The 22,688-nt window shown below is 40.7% G+C and overlaps 1 protein-coding gene across 2 annotated transcripts in view; it reads left to right on the top strand.

The window, feature by feature from the left end:
• Positions 1-22,688, top strand: part of ABCD3 (ATP binding cassette subfamily D member 3) — a 135,730-nt gene that overhangs the window by 59,734 nt on the left and 53,308 nt on the right. For both annotated transcript variants that reach the window (XM_077452880.1, XM_077452881.1), the window contains exons 7-9: positions 817-940; positions 15,801-15,857; positions 15,968-16,110. In XM_077452880.1, coding sequence (XP_077309006.1) covers positions 817-940; positions 15,801-15,857; positions 15,968-16,110 — 324 coding nt within the window. The remainder of the gene's footprint in view (positions 1-816; positions 941-15,800; positions 15,858-15,967; positions 16,111-22,688) is intronic.

The following is a 22,688-nucleotide window of genomic DNA, read 5'->3' as shown; positions in this document are numbered from 1 at the left end:
GATCTAGCAAACTTCCTGTGTAAGAAACTTTAGAGCAGGGGTGTCAAATACCATTATTTACAATTTATTAATTTGCGGTCCGCATCAGAAATATAGTTGCCCTCAAAGAGCCAGTTGTCTCTGTAAGACTATATACATGTATTCATGGCTTTATTTAAGTGGGAGTGTAGAGTTGCCCTATGCGCAGAGTTCAGGGGTGTGCCCAATGCGCAGAGTGCATGGTTTCGTTCTCTTTTAGAGGTTGTGCACCTAGGCACAGAAGGGCATCACAGTAAAGCTTACCACTGGATTCCCCATCCCACATTGCACCTTCATCTCCCTTGCGCCTGCCAAGTGTGTGCCAAGAGTGCAGGGCAGGCAGGGATGACCCGCTGAGAGGAATGTTGTCCTTGTGGTGAGGACAAGAGCCAGAGGTGGAGTGTGTAAAAAAATAAATAAAAATAAAAATAAAAAAAGCTCTGGCTACGACGGCTACATTAAATAGCATGGGGATGGGGGCTGGATTGATCCTGTGGGTCTTGTGTTTGACATGTGTGCCATAGAGGGATGCTGAATACTAGTTGCATTTCGCTTTAGGTGTCTTTTACTTGCTGTAATGCTGAATAGGTTCTACTTTGCCATCTTAAATAGTATGACGCGTGGGCTTCAGAGATGGGTATATGGCTTTATCACAGGCTTAGATGTATTAATAATAAACCTTTCACTACCTTTTTGTTGTCTGTAAAGCTATGACATTATTTAGATTCCACTTGTATGAAATCAATACAGAACTTTCTGTAGAGTTGTTATGTTATCTGTCCCTCTTTTCTGTTTTAGATCCTTTACTTATTACAAGATGGGAAACCTGGACAACCGCATAGCAAATGCTGATCAGCTGCTTACACAAGATGTTGAAAAGTTCTGCAACAGTGTAGTGGATTTGTATTCCAATCTGAGCAAGGTGGCTTTATCCTTTTTGGTTTTCTTTTAAGATTATTCTGTTTAGATCCACTAACTTATTTTTTTATTTTCAGTGATTAGCCTGATTTTATTCCCAAGGAAAAAATGTGCGTTCTGACCATGCTTTGATGCTGGTAGTGGTCATTTTGTTTTCAGTGCTTGCCAAAGTCTGTAATGTGTACTGCTGGTTGTATGATTCCAGCACTTCTTAAAAAAATTTAATATCAGTCCTACTTCCAGCAATACCGTTTGCTGCATTTTTGGCTCTGAGTACATCCCGCTGTGCTCTAAAAACTTTTCTTCGATGAGACAGGTTGTTCAACTACATACAGAGTAGGTCTCCTGTCTTTAGATGGCTGCCTATGTTGGTGAACAGGAGCAACCGGTCTCCAGCAACAATTTGTGCACACTCATGGACATAGCACGCTGCCAGAAAAAGGATTTTATAAGTTATTTAGACACGTTGTCATATTTTTTTTCCATAGTCCGTAAACTCCTTCAGTAAACATTATGTAGACTCTAAAAATATGGCAATATGATGGCCATGTGACAAATCTCTCACTTTTAGTAGACAATATACAGTTATATTTTGTGTAATTTGTCAGTGGTTCTAATTGGTGTTTTCTAGGTTAGATCTTTTCATGTTGTTTGCATATTAATGGCTGCTGCTTATGATCCTCCTTCCCTTTTTTTTTTTTTTTTTTTTTTTTTTTTTTTAAACTTAAGTCATACAATGTTTGATTTATGTCACGGACTTGAAATGTATTTATTCCTAAAAAAAAAAAAAAAAAAAAAAAAAAAAAAGGTACTTATTCAGAAAACTGAGAAGCATGGGACTGAAAAAGTTCAAAAGGAGTCATCCAAAAACTCTGTATGATAATTATGTTATGGATGAAATGCACATCACATCCAGAGCTTGAAACTAAGCAGTAATACAAAAAGAAGGTCTTCCTGTTTTGTAACATTCAGAATTACAAAAGAAACCATAATTAACGGATGTGCCATGGATTACAAGAACTGCTGTTTTTTTTTTGTTTTGTTTTTTTATATACAATGTCTTAAAAAGTATTAATACCCCTTGACGTTTTCCACGTTTTGTCATGTTGCAACCAAAAAACGTAAACTTATTTTATTGGAATTTTATGTGATCGACCAACACAAAGTGGTGCATAATTGTGCTGTTGAAGGAAAATGATAAATGTTTTTTTTTTTTTTTTAACAAATATCTGAAAAGCGTGGCGTGCATTTGTATTCAGCCCTCTGTACTCTAAAATCTAATGGAACCAATGCCTTCTGACATTAGTTGTTTACAAGTTAAAATCTGTATTTTTTGCTAGAAAATTACTTGGAACCCCCAAACATATTTATTTATTTATTTATATATATATATATATATATATATATATATATATATATATATTTTTTTTTTAGCAGAGACCCTAGAGAATAAAATAGAGATCGTTTAAATATTTTCACATCGTATTTGCGCAGCGGTTTTACAAGCGCAATTTTTGGTGAAAAATTATAAAAAAAAAAACTTTGAAGTGGAATATCGTTATGGCAGCAGCTAACTCCCATAACCCCGATATCTACTTCTTTAGCGGGCAGTCCGCTTTCAGATAAAAGTGGTCTCTGCGACGGATTTGCCGCAAGATCACTTTCATCGGGGGAGAGGCCCCCTCCGCCGCTTACCGAAGCCGCTGGCAGAGGCAATCGCATCCTCTTCCATGTTGGGTATGGAGCTGAGTGAGGGGAAGATGGCCCTCGCTCAGCTCCGTACAATTGCAGGGCAGGAGCGACATCAAAATGTCACTTCCGCCCATAGCTCTTAAAGCTTTATTTATTAATTTTTTTATTGGAATTTAATGTAATTATGAGATCTGAGGTCTTTTTGACCCCAGATCTCATATTTAAGAGGCCCTGTCATGCTTTTTTTCTATTACAAAGGATGTTTACCTTTCTTGTAACAGGAATAAAAGTGACACAATTTTTAAAAAAATAAATACGATAAAAATCCCACCGAGCTTGCGAACAGAAGCAAACGCATATGTGAGTAGCACCCGCATATGAAAACGGTGTTCAAACCACACATTTAAGGTATCGCCGCGATCGTTGGAGCAAGAGAAATAATTCTAGTCCTAGACTTTCTCTAACTGAAAACATGCAACCTGTAGAATTTTTTTAAAGATTGCATATGGAGATTTTTAAGGATAAAATTTGGTCGCCATTCCACGAGTGGGCGCAGTTTTGAAACGTGACATGTTGGGTATCAATTTACTCTGCGTAACATCTTTCACAATATACAATTTTTTAAATCTTGTCTATTTTAATATAAAAAAGTGTATTTTTTTTCCAAAAAAAGTTTGGGGGTTCTAAGTTATTTTCTAGCAAAAAAATTATTTTAACTTGTAAACAACAAGTCTGAAAAATAGGCCCGGTCTTAAAGTGATTTGGGCCATTGGACGAAAGTGACGGAGGATGTTGCGGTCCTCCAGGGGCATAGATTTGAGTGGAAGAAAACCTGTTTGAATCTGCAAAAGACTTGAGACTGGGGTGGAGGTTCATCTTCTAGCAGGACAACAACCCTAGCCATACAGCCAGAGCTGCAATGGAATGGTTTAGATCAAAGCATATTTATGTGTTTGGATAGAGAGCGTCTGTGAACAGCAATTTTCAAGTTTTTACACAGATTCTCAATTGGATTTAGGTCTGGACTTTGGCCCATTCTATCTGACAGAACTTGAGCTGTTTTACAAAGAAGAATGGGCAAAAATATCCCTCTCTAGATGTTCAAAGCTGGTAGAGACATACCCAAAAAGACTTTCAGCTGTAATTGCAGTGAAAAGTGGTTCTACAAAGTATTGACTCAAGGGGGCTGAATAGAAATGCACACCACACTTTTCAGATATTTATTTGTTAAAAATGTTGAGAAACTATTTATCCTTTTCCTTCCACTTCACAATTATGTGCCACTTTTGTGTTGGTCTATCACATAAAATCCCAAAAAAATACATTTACGTTTTTGGCTGTAACATGGCAAAGTGTGGAAAATCTCAAGGGGTATGAATACTTTTCAAGGCACTGTATATATACAGTGGGGAAAATTAATTATTTGATCCCCTGCAGATTTTGTAAGCTTGTCCACTTACATAGAAATGAATAACTTGTATCATAATGATAACCAAAAACCCAGAAAAAACATGATGCAAATGTTATAAATGAGTTGCTGTTCAGTGAGTCAAATAAGTATTGGATTCCCTATCAACCAAAAATAATTCTGGCTCTCACAGAATGGCTACATTATTTGCTCATGTGGTACATGGATTAGTCCTGCCAATTCAAGAAGGTGCTCCTAACGACAACTCGTTATGTGTTTTAAGACCCCTGTCCACAGAATTTTTCTTCCAGTCAGCCGTTTAACTGAATGCGGGTTTGAAATCGTGCAAGTTCAGCTGAACTCACACAATTTCAAACTGGCATTTCAGTCTGACTTCAGGGGCAGTTTGAGAGACATCTGTGCAGGTTCATGCAAAGAGGTCTATTGAAATTGCCCCTGAAGTCGCCAAAAATAGTGCAGGAACTACAATTGGGAATCGGTGCTGCACCACAAAGTCGGCGCTATTGCCGGCAATAGGCTCCAATTTGTGAACTGGGGCTCAAACCTCTGCATCACGTGCAAGACCAAAGAGCTGTCAAAGGACATTGAGGACAAGATTGTAGACCTGCATAAGGCTGGAATAGGCTACAAGAACATAAGCAAGAAGCTTGGTGAGAAAGAGACAACTGTTGAAGCGATTATTGGCTAATGGAAAATAACCATCAATTGCCCTCGGCCTGAAGCTCCATGCAAGATTTCACCTTGTGGTAAGGATGATCATGGGAAAAGCGAGGGTTTAGCCCAGAACTTACTCTTATTAGTAGTGTTACAGCTGTGCTGATACTTTTGTGTAGTCACTAATGTCTGTAGGTCTTATTTGAGACCCCTTTCCTGTGCCGCGGAGTACTGTTAGTTTCCGGTTCCCGGGATGGCAGTCTGTATGAGCCGCACATGCGCTAGACTAGCAACATCAGTGTTACTATGAGTACACATTCCTATATCAATCTTTGGGTGACAATGTGGCTCTGCCCTGTTGACTAAGTCACCCCGCTGCCATCGGACCTCACATGTGTTCAATGCGAGCTGTTTATCGGCTCTGTTTCATGCTGTATACAAGACGTTGAACTCTGAAAGTGCAATTATTTTATTAACGAGCATTTTTCATTACTCAGTGAGCACTTAGATCTTTTATATATTTTTATGATATGGTGATGGTTATACTCCGAGTTCTCTGAACCTGGCCACTTTCTATCTACAGCTCTATCTCCCCTATAAATGGGTGAACTGCACTTTTGACCTGTCTGTGAAGACAGAGGTCAGTTGTTGGAGGTGAGCAAAGCACGGTTTGTGTTGGCGGGCTCATTGTCACAAGGTGATTGGTGTTTTATCGTCTATGGGATTTCAAGCACACAGATCTTTCCAGGACTTGCCTTTTATGTTGTGCTCCATTATGGACATTTCTAGTATTATTTTATGCATATATTTTTTTACATGTACAGGCTTGTCTGAGGTTTGTCAATGAACATCTAAATGATTCAGAGGAGGATTGGGAGAAAGTGTTATGGACAGATGAGACCAAAATTTAGCTCTTTGGCATTTAACTCGACTCTTCATGTTTGGAGGAAGAAAAAAGCTCCCTATGACCCTAAGAACACCATCCCTACAGTCAAGAACAGAGGTTGAAGCATTATGCTTTGGGACTGTTTCTCTGCTAAAGTTACAGACTGACTTTGTCTCATTAAGGGGCCAATGGAACTGGCCATGTATTGTAAAATCTGGAGTTGGGTCATGGATGAGTCTTCCAGAATGACTATGACCCAAAACATACCGCCAAAGCAACAAAGGACAAAAGATCCATGCTGCTCACAGGTGAGGCAGTGCCAACGTTATGACCGACTCACTGCAGGGTGCTCCCCCAGTCGCAGCTGAAGCAATAATGAAAGTCTGGATGGCTGAACACCAAACTGAGATCTGAATGCCTTTATTCGCATAAAACCATGAAGAGCACTACATGTACAAGCAAGGGAGGAACAGCTTATGCATTTTACACACAAATTGTACCTTATCAAAGGAGTGGCTCAAGAAAAAGCACATTAAGGTCATGGAGTTGCCTAGCCAGTCTCCAGACCTTAATCCTATAGACAATTTCTGGAGGGAGCTGAAAGTTTGAGTTGCCAAGAGATAGGATTTAGAGAAGATCTGTAAAGAAGAGTGGACCAGAATACCTCCTGCGATGTGTGCAAACCTGATCACTAATGACAAACATCTTACTTTGCTTGCCAACAAGGGTTTCCCCACCAAGTACTAAGTCATATTTTGCTTGGGGAACAAATACTTATTTTACTCACTAAATTGCAACTCCATTTATAACATTTGTATCTTGTGTGTTTTTTTTTTTTTTTTTTTTTTCTGGACTTTTGGTTGATATTGTGTTTTTCTTCTTAAGTTACACCTATGATAAAAATTATACGAATAGCAGAACTTCAACGGTGGGATCAAGATATTCATCTGTGAAGCTGGAGGTGGGTTAGGTTAGATCATGTCAGGAGGAGGATGCAAAAGGATGAATGCACTTTATGTTAAGTGTGTTTATTCTTCAAGTGCATCTTTTGAAAAAAAATAAAAATAAACTGCCCCTATGATAGAGAGCCTGCATGCTGCTGACAGTATTTAAATATGTGTTCCCATGTATGACAGAGCTGCTTCTTGTTCCCAGCTTATACACAGCTGGATGCAGTTCATACATACATACATACATACATACATACATACTCCTGACAGTCCTGCCCAAGTAGAAGTGTCAGGCACCATCCACAAGATGAGGGCAAAAGATGTGGTCTGTGCAGGATGGGAATTATTCACTGCAAGGCAGCCTGATGTAGACCTCATCTTCCAGACTGTTTCTGTACTGGTGTGCAGGAAGATGTGTAAGTGGCTGCATTGGTCCTTTAAAAGCCTAATAGCAGGAACATTGCTTCCAGTTTTACTGGATATTGCCTTATAGGTTGTGCATGGTAACACAGCAAAGTCAACTGCCAAATGAAATGCTAACAGACAGAGAAATGTTTAGATCTTGTCATTTTGAGTTTTATAAAATTACTATATTTGCTCAATAAGGGCAATACTACACTCCGTACTATGCAACTAACTTTATAGGCCCATACTCCTTTTTCTTGTTGGTGCTTTATGTTTATTGAAAGTAATTGTAAAGGTTTGTTTTTCTTTAAAAAAACAAACATGTCATACATGCCTACTCTGTGCAGTGATTTTGGCCCCGATCCTCCTTCTGGGGTCCCCCCACGGCGCTCCTGGCTCCTCATCTTCTCTTGCCCCACGGAAAGTCGTCTCCTGTGTTATTGGATTTGATTGACAGTAGTGGGAGACTGGCTCCTGCTGCTATCAATCTATCCAATGAGGACCCGAGACAGCAGCTGGAGCTGCTGTGCTCGTTACCGTCGCTGGAACGACCGGGTTCAGGTAAGTAAAAGGGGGGCTCTGGGGGGGTGGCGCAGCACAAGGTTTTTCACTATAATGCATAGAATGCATTAAGGTGAAAAACCGTGAGGTTTTACAACCCCTTTAACATGTTGCAAATAGAAACCCAGGGCACCCTTAAATGGTCTAATAAAAGCAAGTAATGCGACTTGAGCATTGCATACAAATGTCCTGAGATTATGGTGCCCTGTTGCTACATTATCATGATCACTCACTACATGAGTCGTCTCTATTTCTACATGGAACGGAGATGATTCTTCAATTTGTGCATGCGCTTCCTTTGTTTATGGTGGGGAAAAATATAGTGGAATATAAAAACATAGGTAAAAGTGCCCTGGAATGTGCAGGTAAGAACACCTTAAAAGTTTTTAAAAATGATGAAAACCTCTAATAAATGAAACTGATAAAATTGTACTTGATAAAGTGGCTTGTTTTTAAAATGTATTACTAGGTAAAACTCCTTCCAATGTAACACCAGGACTCAATAAAAATACTGAGAACACTCTTATAAGGTAGTCTGCATTGGTTATGCCTGATTCTGAGTCATGCCTTGTTCTAGTCCTTCCACCCTTCCACCCTGGGCCCAGTTGGGTGCCTTTTCTTTTTTTTACTGTAAATTGTTATTTCATCCTTTTAGCAGAGCAAAGGTAACATTTCAGGCTATCGTATCACAGAAATAACAAAAGGGTCCTCAATGAGTAAAACAATTTAGAGCAGGAATTCATAATGGGCCCTTTACACAGTCGGTACATGAAGCATGCAATTTATATTTCTAGTACCCGCCACTCTGGTAAAGATGTGAAGTGAAGATGCAGGCTCTGCTGCTGTTCTGCCACACATTTTTGGGACATGCTTCTACTTTTCCACTCCAAGTAGTAAATGCTTCATATACTATATGTTTGGGGGTTCTAAGTAATTTTCTAGCAAAAAATATTTTAACTTGTAAACAAGTCTGAAAAATAGGCCCAGTCTTAAAGTGGTTAAGGCCATTGGGCGAAAGTGACGTCGGAGGATATATAGCATTTGCATGGATTAGTGAATTTCCCTAGATAACAGTGAAGCTTGGCATATTTGAAGCTTTTTCAATAATACAGAGTTTTTTCTAACATTTTGGGCATATGACATTCAGCAAATCCATGGCCAACCTAACCGCTTGGCTCATTATCTGTATCTTTTGTAAGTAGGAAACTTCTCGTTTCCCCTCTATTAGTCAAATGCCATATTAATTCTAAAATCAGCATTGCCTAAACATAACTTTTTAAAGTGATCTTCAGTTGCCATACCATTTCAGGTATGTTAATGTACTACACAATCATCCATTTTCCTAAAACGTCTTTCAGGACAGCACCTGAGAGATCGTGACTCCACCCACTGGACCATAGAAAACACCTCCTTCCTCCAGATCTTTAAAGGGAGGCAACTCCCTACCACACATACATTTTTGTTTCCTCTGGTCCGGAGGGAACATGTTGGGTGGGAGAGCCACTATCTTTTAGGTTGGTAGTAAGACAAGGGTTTCCTCACTTTTTCCTCCTTATTTTTAAGAGCTAAAGCCCCCCCGCCTTACCAGGGTCTCTACAGTGGTAAGGACTCATTTCCTCCTAGGTGCTCTGGGAGAGCCGTGTGATCTGGGAACCCTACTCCAGGCTTCCGGGAGCAGCACATGTGCACCGCTGCCATTTTTTTGTGTAGAGTAGAGTCTCGGCCGCTCTGGAAGTGACACTCCTGTGAGCGGGCCACTGGGTCGGTGTCTGGTGTCATTTCTGGTGGCTGGGCGCAGAGGTAGGAGGCAGGGCAGAAGCTGGCACCTAATTTCGTTATGGGGAAGTGCCAGCATGGGAGTCTGGAAGCGCTGTGTGAAGCCACAAGTGGAACACTGTACACCCTATATGGAGGACATGGTGTCTGCAGCTGTGGGGACAGGCATGGCTCAGGTAGGGGACAGTTAACGAAGTTCTCCCAGGTTTCTCTTTCTGTCCCGGTGGTAGAAACTCTATCCGAGAGTCCCTCTACCAGGGAAAAACAATCCCCTGCACCTTCCAATGACAGTTCTGAAGAGGAGGTTTTGAAGCGGCAGAAGTGGTCCCCTCCAAGTTTACGCTATCCCTGGAGGAATTTGATTGTCTCCCTAGAGCCATACATGTTACTCTTGGCCTAAGTGAAGAGAAAAAGGAACTTGCATTACATGACAGTATAGTGAGCCTAAGAAGCGAACATTTCCGGCGCACTCTGTCATTTTGGATTCCATAAGGAATGGCAAGATCTTGAGAGCCCACAAGAGGCGCTTTCCTTATGAGGAGCAAGGTCTCTAAGCTGGAGGCTGCCTTCTCCCAGGTCTCTAGTTCCACCGACCGCCCCTCTGAAGATGGGGATCCTATGGACAAGCGACTGGCTCTTTTTCTCAAGCGATCTTGGCAAACGATCATGAACAATTTAAAGCCAGCCATGGCTATGACATTTGTCACTAGAAATCTGGAATATTGAGTTAACCAGCTAAAAGCTCATGTGTTTAGCAGATACACCCAAACAGGACATTTTGGATTCTTTTACTACCTTGTCCTCCACAGTAACCTATATGGCAGATGCTTTGGCTGAGGCACTTAGAATGTCGAATAGATCAGCAGCCCTAACAAAAGAAGAGCATTGTGGCTGAAGACTTGGCCAGGGTATGTGGTGTCAGAGTAAGCTCTGTGAGATTACCTTTTCGGGTGACCTTCTCATTGGTCTTGATCTAGATGCCATCCTGGACAGAACAGCCAATAGGAAGAAATCCTTCTTGGTAAAGAAGAAGCAGCCCCCCGAAGCGCTTTTTTTGACCTCAAAGAGCTCAGGAGCAGGACAAGTCCCAGGGGAGGAGAAAGAATTGGTCTGTGCAAAAAGCTAAAGGCAAGGGCGGATACTTTTCAATCCTCCTGCACAAACCGAAAAATCACAATGACTCGACCCTGCGGGTGGGCGGAAGGCTGCAAAGTTTCTTTCCGTAGTGGTCAGGCATAACGTCAAATCCATTCATCCTGACTGCTCTTTCTCAAGGATACGCAATAGAGTTTACGGAGCCTCCCTCAAGAAGATTTCTTGTGACAAATACCCCAAAAGGTCCAGTGAAAGCCCTGGCCATGAAGTCCTTATTAAAGGAGCTGATGCAGCAGGGTGTAGTGGTCCAAGTGCCATTAGGAGAGCGTCAACAGGGATTTTATTCTCACAGTAAAGAAAAACAGGAAAATTCCGATTTTGAGCCTCAAAATAAATCCTCTGAACAAATATGTGAAGTACAGAAGGTTCAAGATGATGGACTTTATTTTTTAAATCAGAAATCTACTGACCCCAGAATTTTACACGGCGTGAGTAGATCACTTCACCCAAGTGATGGAAGCACTAGCTCAGTTTCGACTTTAGGTAATCTCAGTAATTCCTTACCTGGACGATTTTCTATTATTTGCTCCCTCAGGGGAGAGGTGACAGCAAGACTAAAGCCCCGTACACGCGATCAGATTGTTGGCCAAAAAGCGTCACTTTTGTCCGACGGGCATGTGCCAGGAACTTGTCTTGCATACAAACGGTACACAATTGTCGGCCAACAAACATGAACACAGTGACATACTACAAGAAAATTCAGCTATTGAGCGCCACTCTTTGGGCACCTTCTGCTAATGTCGTGTTTGGTGAGCATTGATTTCGAGCATGCGTGTTTGTACTTTCAACTTTTGTGTGACAGACTAGTGTACGATAGAAAAATTTGACAGAAAATGTACTAGCCTGCCATTCAACATTTGTTGACAGAAAGTTGGACAACAATTGTTTGGAGCGTAATAATGGTCAGATTTTAAGCCAACAGTCTGTCATCACACAATTCCCTGCCAACAATCAGATCATGTGTATGAGGCTTTAGTCAAAGCAAGCAACCATCTGAACCTCCAGAATTCCTCCCTAGACCCATCCCTGGGGGTTCAGTTTCTGCACTATTGAATCAGTTTGATGGACTGGAAAATTTTTCTCCCTCAAAAGGACAAGGTTCAGTGCATGGCTGCTGTGCTACAGACCAACCAACCGATAACAATAAGGCAAATAATGTCAGCATTAGGGGTCCTGACCTCAACAATGCCAGCTATTCAGTGGGCAAGACTACACTTCAGGAGTCTACAAGTCTTTCTCCTAAGGTCATGAGATCCCAGCTTAAGTTCCCTGGACACGAAGGTGAAAACTCCAGCCAAGGTGAAAAGGTCACTATGGTGGTGGGAGAAACGGGAGATCCCATTAAGGGGCCTGGCTTGAGGATTTCTAGTCGAAAGAACACTAACAATGGATGCCAGCTCTTGGGGATGGGGGCCCACTTAGAGGAAAACTTTGCCCAGGGAAGTTCAAGAAGGAAGCGATAAGGTCCTCAAATTGGAGAGAGTTGAAGGCGATTGCAATGTTCGTGCAAGTTCTCCAGTATCACCATGTGCAGGTGTTGACAGACAATGCCACAGCCGTGGATTATCTAAACATACAGGGGGACACAAGGAGCAGGTCCTTAGAAGCACTGGCAACAGAGATTCTTATATAGGCAGAGAAACATTTACTATCCTTGTCTGCAATCCACCTAAAGGGGGACCCTGAACAGAGTAGTGGACTTCCTAAGCAGTTAACTCATTTAGGAGGCCGAGTGGTCTCTGAATCCAGGGGTCTTCGCGATGATTTCTGGAATGTGGGGACAGCCAGAGGTGGATCTGTTTGCTTATAAGGAGAATGCACAGGTGCCTTGTTACTTTTTTCTAAACAATCTTGATGGGTCAGTAGGGACAGATTCCCTGGCCCATCCATGGAGATTTCACCTTTGCTATGCTTTCCCCCCCATTCCAGCTAATCCCACTGGTATTAAAGAAGATCCAATGGCAAGGAGTACCAGTCATTCTAATTATCCATTTTGGCCAAAAAAAGGCACTGCTTCTCAACCGTTCTGGGGATTGGCGACCAAACCTTGTTGGTCTCTACCTCTCAGGCAAGATTTACTAATCCAAGGTCCAGTAAATCACCCAGAAGTGGCAGGGCTGTCGCTTGCAGCATGGTATCTGAAGAGCAGCTCCTAAACAGTGGGGATCTCAGATCATCTGGTTGCGACATTGCTCTGGAAGGTCTAAAACTCGTGCAATTCATCTACACAGGACCCAAGGAACCTTGCTTCCATCTTGGAGTTTTTACAGGATGGGGGCAGATAGGGGTCTAGCAGTTAGTACCTTTTTTTTTTAAAGCAGGTTTTTTTTTTTTTTTTTTTAACCACTTAAGGACCGCCGCATGTAAATGTACGTCGGCACAATGACACAGACAGGCACAAGCATGTACGTGCTTGCCTTCCAGCGGGTGGGGGGTCCGATTGGACCCCCTCCTGCTGGCTGCGGTGGTCCGTTTCGCTTCAGGAGCGATCTGGGATGAGGGGATGGCCGTTGGTTTCTGGCCATCCCCTCTTGATCGCTCCTGGCGAATGAGAAGCTTCCCCCGCCTGTGGAGTGTAAACACAGGCAGGGAGGAATTAATGTCCTTCTCCTCGGGGCAGTCTTTTTGACCGGACTGCAAGGAGAACACATAGTAAGTGCACCAAACACTACACTGACATGTAGGTACACATAGGCACACATCACCCCCCCCCCCCCCCCCCTCCCAGTCACAGTGTCACTGATTGCAGTGATCATTTATTTACTGATCACTGCATTTAGTGTCAGTTGTGACAGTAAAAAGTGTGAGGGCAGTTAGTGTTAGGTCCAGGGTAGCCCCCTACCCCCCCTAATAAAGGTTTAACCCCCTGATTGCCCCTAGAGTTAACCCTTTTACCCCCTTTTGCCAGTGTCACTAAGCAGTCGTTTTTCTGATCGCTGCAATTAGTGTTACTGGTGCCGCTAGGTAGCTAGTTATTTTTTTAGGTTCCCCGTCAGGTTTTTATATAGCGTCAGGGACCCCCATATACTACCTAATAATGATTTGAACCCCCTGATTGCCCCTAGTTAACCCTTTCACCAGTGATCACTGTATAAGTGTTACGGGTGACTCTGGGTAGTTAGTTTGTTTTTTATAGCATCAGGGCACCCACCATTTATTACCCAATAAAGGTTTAACCCCCTGATCACCCGGCGGGTGATATCAATTAAGTTTTAGGGTCAGGGTCTGCGTCGCCCCAGGCAGCGCTAGGTTAGTGCCAGTACCGCTAACACCCACGCACAACGCATACACCTCCCGTAGTGGTATAGAATCTGAACAGATCAATATCTGATCTGATCAGATCTATACTAGCGTCCCCAGCAGTTTAGGGTTCCAAAAAAATGCATTGTTAGTGGGATCAGCCCAGATACCTGCTAGCACCTGCGTTTTGCCCCTCCCCCAGCCCACCCAAGTGCAGTATCGATCGATCACTGTCACTTGCAAAACACTAAACACATAACTGCAGCGTTCACAGAGTCAGGCCTGATCCCTGCGATCGCTAACAGTTTTTTTTTGGTAGCGTTTTATATTTAAATCCTGAAGGCAGTGCTTGGTTTTCGGGGTCCCGTACATGGCTAGGTTCCCAAAAAGTCCCCCACATGTGGTATCCCCGTATGCGGGAGAAGCAGCAGAATTTATTTTGTGGTGTGATTTCACTTATGCCCATAGCATGTGTGAGCAATATATCCTTTAGTGACAACTTGGGACAAAAAAAAAAATATTCAACTGGCTCAACATGCCCCTCAGCAATTTCCTTGGGGTGTCTACTTTCCAAAATGAGGTCATTTGGGGGTGGGGGGTTGTACTGCCCTGCCATTTTAGCACCTCAAGAAATTAGATAGGCAGTCATAAATTAAAAGCTGTGTAAATTCCAGAAAATGTACTCTAGTTTGTAGACGCTATAACTTTTGCGCAAACCAATAAATATACGCTTTTTGACATTTTTTTTTTACTAAAGACATGTGGCTGAATAAATTTTGGCCTAAATGTATGACTAAAATTTAGTTTATTCGATTTTTCTTATAACAAAAAGTAGAAAATATCTTTTTTTTTTTTTTTTTTTTTTTTCAGTCTTTTTCCTTTTATATCGTAAAAAATAAATATCGCAGAGGCAATCAAATACCATCAAAAGAGAGCTATATTTGTGGGAAGAAAAGGATGCAAATTTTGTTTGGGTACAACATTGCATGATCGCGCAATTGCCAGTTAAAGCAATGCAGTGCAAAATTGTAAAAAGACCACTGGTCCTTAGGCTGACAATTGATCCGGGGCTTAAGTGGTTAAGAGAAATCTGTGGCCTCTGAACCGCTGGTAGTCAGATATTTTATCTTATTTTATTTTTTTATTTTTTTTAAAGCTCCTGCAAGATCAAGGCCAGCGCCAGTTAAGGGTTTCCCAAAATGGAACCTGTCAGTAGTCCTGCAATCCCTCTCAAATAATACATTTGAACCTCTGGATGTAGCATTACTCAAATGTCTTGCTCTTAAAGCTGTGTTCCTGATTGCCATTACTTTAGCACGCAGGATCAGTGAGCTACACGCTCTATCAATTAGGGAATCTTATCTCTGTGTTTCCGGATAGTTATCCTTTGGACAGACCCAAAATTCTTACCTAAGGTAACCTCAATGTATAATCATTCAAAGGACATTGTGCTGCCAAGCTTCTGTGCTAACCCATCAGGGGAGAAGGAGACTTTTTTTCATATGTTGGACGTCAAAAAGATTTTGTTATATTATCTAGAAATAACAAAGGATTTCAGACGTACAGATTCATTATTTGTCCTTTAGAAGCCTGGCAACCTTTCTTGTTGCCTGAAAAAAAGGATCATTAGCCAGAATTCGTGCATTCCTGCAGGCTGTTTTCTCTGTTATCCTCTCAGGTGCTGTCCTGAAAGATGCTTTGGGAAAATTCAAGTTAGACTTACTGGTGACTTGTTTTCCATAAGTCTTTCAGGACAGCAACGACCCGCCCTATTAATGTATTATGCTGTGACTAACACATGTGTTTGTGTTCCAGTCGGGGGCCAGAGATTCTCCTCTCCAACTGATGTGTGGTAGGGAGTTACCTCCCTTTAAATCTGGAGGAATGAGGTGTTTCCTATGGTCCAGTGGGTGGAATCACGATCCCTCAGGTGCTGTCTTGAAAGAATTAGAGAAAACAAGTTACCGGTAAGTCTAACTTGAATTTTTTATTTATTTTTCAATATTTTTATGTATGGTTTTTATTACATTTTAGAGATAAATATGTTCTATAATTAACACATTTAAATGATGTATGTGTATATAAGTATTTCGTTTTCTTTACTTCTATGTTACAGCCATTTTTGGACATCGTCCTGTATATTTTCAAACTGACAAGTGCAATTGGAGCTCAGGTAATGTGACACAGGCAAGGACTATCACTCTTTTATGTTTTTTTTTCAAGTGCAATTACCATTTTAATGATGACACCATAATAATATCTAGTGGTTCTGTGCTTCCACAGGGTCCAGCAAGCATGATGGCTTATCTGCTTGTCTCAGGACTTTTTCTTACGCGCCTCAGGAGGCCGATTGGTAAAATGACGATTACCGAGCAGCGGTACGAAGGTGAATACAGATATGTCAACTCACGGCTCATTACCAACAGGTAATCCAGTCTGCTATATGCTTCTTAGCAACGTTTTAACTAAGTATGCTGTATAGGATAACAGTTTGCTCCCTGTGCAGAAAGTCAATAAGATCAGGCGCATGGAGTATATGCAGACAATAGTTCAGGCAAACATACAGCAATAATAAAAACCAAAAAAAATACATTCTTAAACGTGGTTTGTGTAACAATGAAGCATTGTGACAAAAAATTGTGAAAATATACTAAAAGTGCAGCAGCAGCTTTAAACGTGAGATACCCACAATTCAAATACTAATTATTTTCCAAAAATGCTATGTGAGACAAATAAATGAATGAAACAGAAACAACAGTTTGACAAAATATAAACAAAAAATGCATATACACGTGTTCAAATATTAGTCCATTTCCCCGTCAACAGAGATTCTGCTTGTAGTCTCCAACGTGTTTTAACACACCACACCAATATAGAAAAAGTGTCATCAGAGTTGCAGAGAAAAGGCTTCCACCACCAACACTACTGCCGCTTACCAGCTAGACTGATCCCATCTCAGAGACCAGATATTGCCAATATTAAAACACTCCCTCTGAACATGGACTGCATGGAGGATGTATCCCTTTTAGGAGCTTGGTTCAAGTAATTGGAAAAATCCTACGGCCACACCGCTCATTGCCCAGCACATATATAAACGAGAGGAATCGCCATAGTGTAATAAAGTCATGAAATTTAATAAATTTAAAAAAGAGTTGCACTTACATCAAGTAGAAAAAAATTCGCTTTCTAAAAACAGATTTGCCGGCCGGCTTCGTAACGCTGCCCGTCGCTTCCGGGTTCAGCGTAGATCGCGGTGACGTCAATACGCCGCTCCTCCCTATGCCGTTTCGTTAAAAGTAATGTCTTTCAGGGGCACAGGCGGCGTACTGACTCACCGCATTAAATAGCACTGTATACAATTAGTTCGGCCCCACTCTGAGCTTCTGATAGCCATGTCAGCTAAGGGCGAATTTCCTTGTTATATTGGCGGATATTAAATCACTTCCACCACATATGATCAACTGTGTTGTAAACGATCTCATCCTGAATCTTTCACTGCCTACCCAAACAAAAGGCCATATTAGATCGAAAAAGCCATATTAAATCCGGGCAGAAATTCCCTTATACCAAACTGAACACCAAACATATGCAGTAACCCAGCGGTCAGCATACCCTAAATCAATTGGTATATTAAAAAAGGGGGAAATTAAATTAAAAATATAATGTATAAACCAAATATATTTAAAAAAGAAAAAATGTATATATTATATGAAAAATAAAAACATTTTAAAAGAAAAAAATATAAAAAGAAAAAAGGTTTATTCATTTTATATTATTTATACCTATAGGACTACCAGCCAATGTTATACATATCCCAGGGGGTCTCACATAAAATATATATATATACCCTATTTGATTCCAAAGGGTCGTACATAATGTGCCAAAGACATTTTTTTTAATCTTATTTCTTAATTGGGCTACTTATGTAAATTTTCACCTCACAAATAATACCAAAAGGTATCTACTTGTTAAAGTGATAATGGGGCTCTCAAAAACACCCCAAAAAAAAATTGTTTGCAAAAGATTTTTTTTTTCCCTTTTATACAACAAATAGAAAATAATGAATAAATAAAGAACCAAAAACTCCACCCCCCTTACTCAATTAATCTTACTTGGTCTTACAGAAACTCAGTGGGTTCACAACATTTCATCTCATCAACTGCCATCTAGCTATTATCAATAAAAGCGTTGACATCCACTTCCACATTAAGGCCATACGGGGTATAGCAACGTACCCTATGTATCCAAGTCATCTCCAACTTGGATAGTTCTCTCACCAGAGAGCTTCCCCTCCAATGAGCACTGTACTTATCTATTCCCAAGAACAACGTGTTGGCCGGGTTACGGTTGTGATGGATAGCATAATGTTTTGACACCGAGTGGAATCTAAACCCATTTCGTATATTGGTTAAATGTTCACCCAAACGCACCTGCATGGTGCGTTTAGTCCTGCCTATATATTGAAACCCACAGGGACATTGTAAAAGATACACCACCCCTGTGGAACTACACGTAATGAACGGTTCGATTTTATGTTCCCTAGATGTGCTTGTGGAAATAAATGATTCCGTTTTCCTGTTTATTTTTATTCAGTGCGCAAATCTGACATTTACGACGCTGATGATATCCTGACATATTTTGGAAAAAATATATCTTTTTAGTGGGCGGATCCACCACATTCGGAGCAATTCTATCTCGAAGCGAAGGTACTCCCCTAAACACCACCTGTGGTTTGGCTGGTAGGAAAGTTTTAATAATCCTATCGTTACCCAACAGGTGCCAATGCTTACAAAGCAGTTTTTTAATAAGGTAGTGTTGAGTTGAAAATGTGGTAATAAAGGGTGCAACAAATAGAAGAAATCGACCGCTCTATCCTACTAACTGTAGGCCCAAACAATAATAAGAAAAGGAGGGAGAGACCGGTTATACCCTTTATTACCACATTTTCAACTAAACACTACCTTATTAAAAAACTGCTTTGTAAGCATTGGCACCTGCTGGGTAACGATAGGATTATTAAAACTTTCCTACCAGCCAAACCACAGGTGGTGTTTAGGGGAGTACCTTCGCTTAGAGATAGAATTGCTCCGAATGTGGTGGATCCGCCCACTAAAAATATATATTTTTTCCAAAATATGTCAGGATATCATCAGTGTCGCAAATGTCAAATTTGCGCACTGAATAAAAATAAATAATTCCGTTTTCCTCTGTTTATTTCCACAAGCACATCTAGGGAACATAAAATCGAACCGTTCATTACGTGTAGTTCCACAGGGGTGGTGTATCTTTTACAATGTCCCTGTGGGTTTCAATATATAGGCAGGACTAAACGCACCATGTAGGTGCGTTTGGGTGAACATTTAACCAATATACGAAATGGGTTTAGATTCCATTCGGTGTCAAAACATTATGCTATCCATCACAACCGTAACCCGGCCAACATGTTCTTGGGAATAGATAAGTACAGTGCTCATTGGAGGGGAAGCTCTCTGGTGAGAGAACTATCCAAGTTGGAGATGACTTGGATACATAGGGTACGTTGCTATACCCCGTATGGCCTTAATGTGGAAGTGGATGTCAACGCTTTTATTGATAATAGCTAGATGGCAGTTGATGAGATGAAATGTTGTGAACCCACTGTGAGTTTCTGTAAGACCAAGTAAGGTTAATTGAGTAAGGGGGGTGGAGTTTTTGGTTCTTTATTTATTCATTATTTTTTATTTTTTGTATAAAAGGGAAAAAAATTTCTTCCTTTTTTTTTTTGCAAACAAATTTTTTTTGGGGTGTTTTTGAGAGCCCCATTATCACTTTAACAAGTAGATACCTTTTGGTATTATTTGTGAGGTGAAAATTTACATAAGTAGCCCAATTAAGAAATAAGATTAAAAAAAATTTCTTTGGCACATTATGTACGACCCTTTGGAATCAAATAGGGTATATATATATTTTATGTGAGACCCCCCTGGGATATGTATAACATTGGCTGGTAGTCCTATAGGTATAAATAATAATATAAAATTAAAAACCTTTTTTCTTTTTATATTTTTTTCTTTTAAAATGTTTTTATTTTTCATATAATATATACATTTTTTCTCTTTTAAATATATTTGGTTTATACATTATATTTTTAATTTAATTTCCCCTTTTTTAATATACCAATTGATTTAGGATATGCTGACCGCTGGGTTACTGCATATGTTTGGTGTTCAGTTTGGTATAAGGGAATTTCTGCCCGGATTTAATATGGCTTTTTCGATCTAATATGGCCTTTTGTTTGGGTAGGCAGTGAAAGATTCAGGATGAGATCGTTTACAACACAGTTGATCATATGTGGTGGAAGTGATTTAATATCCGCCAATATAACAAGGAAATTCGCCCTTAGCTGACATGGCTATCAGAAGCTCAGAGTGGGGCCGAACTAATTGTATACAGTGCTATTTAATGCGGTGAGTCAGTACGCCGCCTGTGCCCCTGAAAGACGTTACTTTTAAGGAAACGGCGTAGGGAGGAGCGGCGTATTGACGTCACCGCGATCTACGCTGAACCCGGAAGCGTCAGGCAGCGTTACGAAGCCGGCCGGCAAATCTGTTTTTAGAAAGCGAATTTTTTCTACTTGATGTAAGTGCAACTCTTTTTAAATTTATTAAATTTCATGACTTTATTACACTATGGCGATTCCTCTCGTTTATATATGTGCTGGGCAATGAGCGGTGTGGCCGGAGGATTTTTCCAATTACTTGAACCAAGCGCCTAAAAGGGATACATCCTCCATGCAGTCCATGTTCAGAGGGAGTGTTTTAATATTGGCAATATCTGGTCTCTGAGATGGGATCAGTCTAGCTGGTAAGCGGCAGTAGTGTTGGTGGTGGAAGCCTTTTCTCTGCAACTCTGATGACACTTTTTCTATATTGGTGTGGTGTGTTAAAACACGTTGGAGACTACAAGCAGAATCTCTGTTGACGGGGAAATGGACTAATATTTGAACACATGTATATGCATTTTTTGTTTATATTTTGTCAAACTGTTGTTTCTGTTTCATTCATTTATTTGTCTCACATAGCATTTTTGGATCATTATAGCGCAGCTTTTTTGGAAAAAAACATACAGCAATAACTGCTGAGATCATCTGCTCAGTCTCTGATGCCAGGGCATGAAATATTGAAGCACTTTCCGAGTTAAGCCAGCTCTTTAACCACTTTCAGACCGGACCATTTTGCTGGTAAATGACCAGAGGTCTTTTTACACTTTGGCACTGCGCTGCTTTAACTGGTAATTGCGCGGTCATGCAATGTTGTACCCAAACAAAATTTGCGTCCTTTTCTTCCCACAAATAGAGCTTTCTTTTGATGGTATTTGATTGCCTCTGCGATTTTTATTTTTTGCGATATAAACGTAAAAAGACCGCAAATTTTGAAAAAAAATGATATTTTCTACTTTTTGTTATTAGAAAAATCCAATAAACTCAATTTTAGTCATACATTTAGGCCAAAATGTATTCAGCCACATGTCTTTGGTAAAAAAAAAGTCAATAATTGTATATTTATTGGTTTGCGCAAAAGTTGTCACATCTACAAACTAAGGTACGTTTTCTGCAATTTACGCAGCTTTTAGTTTACGACTGCCTATCTCATTTCTTGAGGTGCTAAAATGGCAGGGCAGTACAAAACCCCCCCAAATGACCCCATTTTGGAAAGTAGACCCCCTAAGGAAATTGATAAGAGGCATGTTGAGCCCATTGAATATTTTATTTTTTTGCCTCAAGCGATTGAATAATGACAAAAAAAAAAATTTTTTTTTTTTTTTACACAAAGTTGTCACTAAATGATATATTGCTCACACATGCTATGGGCGTATGTGAAATAACACCCCAAAATAAATTCTGCTGCTTCTCCTGAGTACGGGGATACCACATATGTGGGACTTTTTGGGAGCCTAGCCGCGTACGGGGCCCCGAAAACCAAGCACCGCCTTCAGGCTTTCTAAGGGCGTACATTTTTGAGTTCACTTCTCACTACCTATTACAGTTTTGAAGGCCATAAAATGCCAAGATGGCACAAAACCCCCACAAATGACCCCATTTTAGAAAGTAGACACCCCAAGCTATTTGCTGAGAGGCATGTTGAGTTCATGGAATATTTTATATTTTGCCACAAGTTGCGGGAAAATTACAAACTTTTTTTTTTTTTTTTTTTTTTTCACAAAGTTGTCACTAAATGATATATTGCTCACACATGCCATGGGCATATGTGAAATGACACCCCAAAATAAATTCTGCTGCTTCTCCTGAGTACGGGGATACCACATATGTGGGACTTTTTGGGAGCCTAGCCGCGTACGGGGCCCCGAAAACCAAGCACCGCCTTCAGGCTTTCTAAGGGCGTAAATTTTTGAGTTCACTTCTCACTACCTATTACAGTTTTGAAGGCCATAAAATGCCAAGATGGCACAAAACCCCCACAAATGACCCCATTTTAGAAAGTAGACACCCCAAGCTATTTGCTGAGAGGCATGTTGAGTCCATGGAATATTTTATATTTTGCCACAAGTTGCGGGAAAATTACAAACTTTTTTTTTTTTTTTTTTTTTTTCACAAAGTTGTCACTAAATGATATATTGCTCACGCATGCCATGGGCATATGTGAAATGACACCCCAAAATAAATTCTGCTGCTTCTCCTGAGTACGGGGATACCACATATGTGGGACTTTTTGGGAGCCTAGCCGCGTACGGGGCCCCGAAAACCAAGCACCGCCTTCAGGCTTTCTAAGGGCGTTACAGTTTTGAAGGCCATAAAATGCCAAGATGGCACAAACCCCCCCCAAATGACCCCATTTTGGAAAGTAGACACCCCTAAATTTAGGGGTACACTAGTGAGACTAGGTAATAAATGGCGGGTGCCCTGAAACTATAAAAAAATAACTAACCAACCAGCGTCACCTGTAACAGTTATATGGTGATCACTGGTGAAAGGGTTAACTAGGGGGCAATCAGGGGGCTTTATGCG

Source organism: Lithobates pipiens, unplaced genomic scaffold (assembly GCF_037356315.1).
Source record: "Lithobates pipiens isolate NorthernLeopardFrog02 unplaced genomic scaffold, aLitPip1_a1.2 Scaffold_23, whole genome shotgun sequence".
In the NCBI taxonomy this organism is placed as follows: Eukaryota; Metazoa; Chordata; class Amphibia; order Anura; family Ranidae; genus Lithobates; species Lithobates pipiens.
This window is presented reverse-complemented; position numbering and strand designations above follow the sequence as displayed.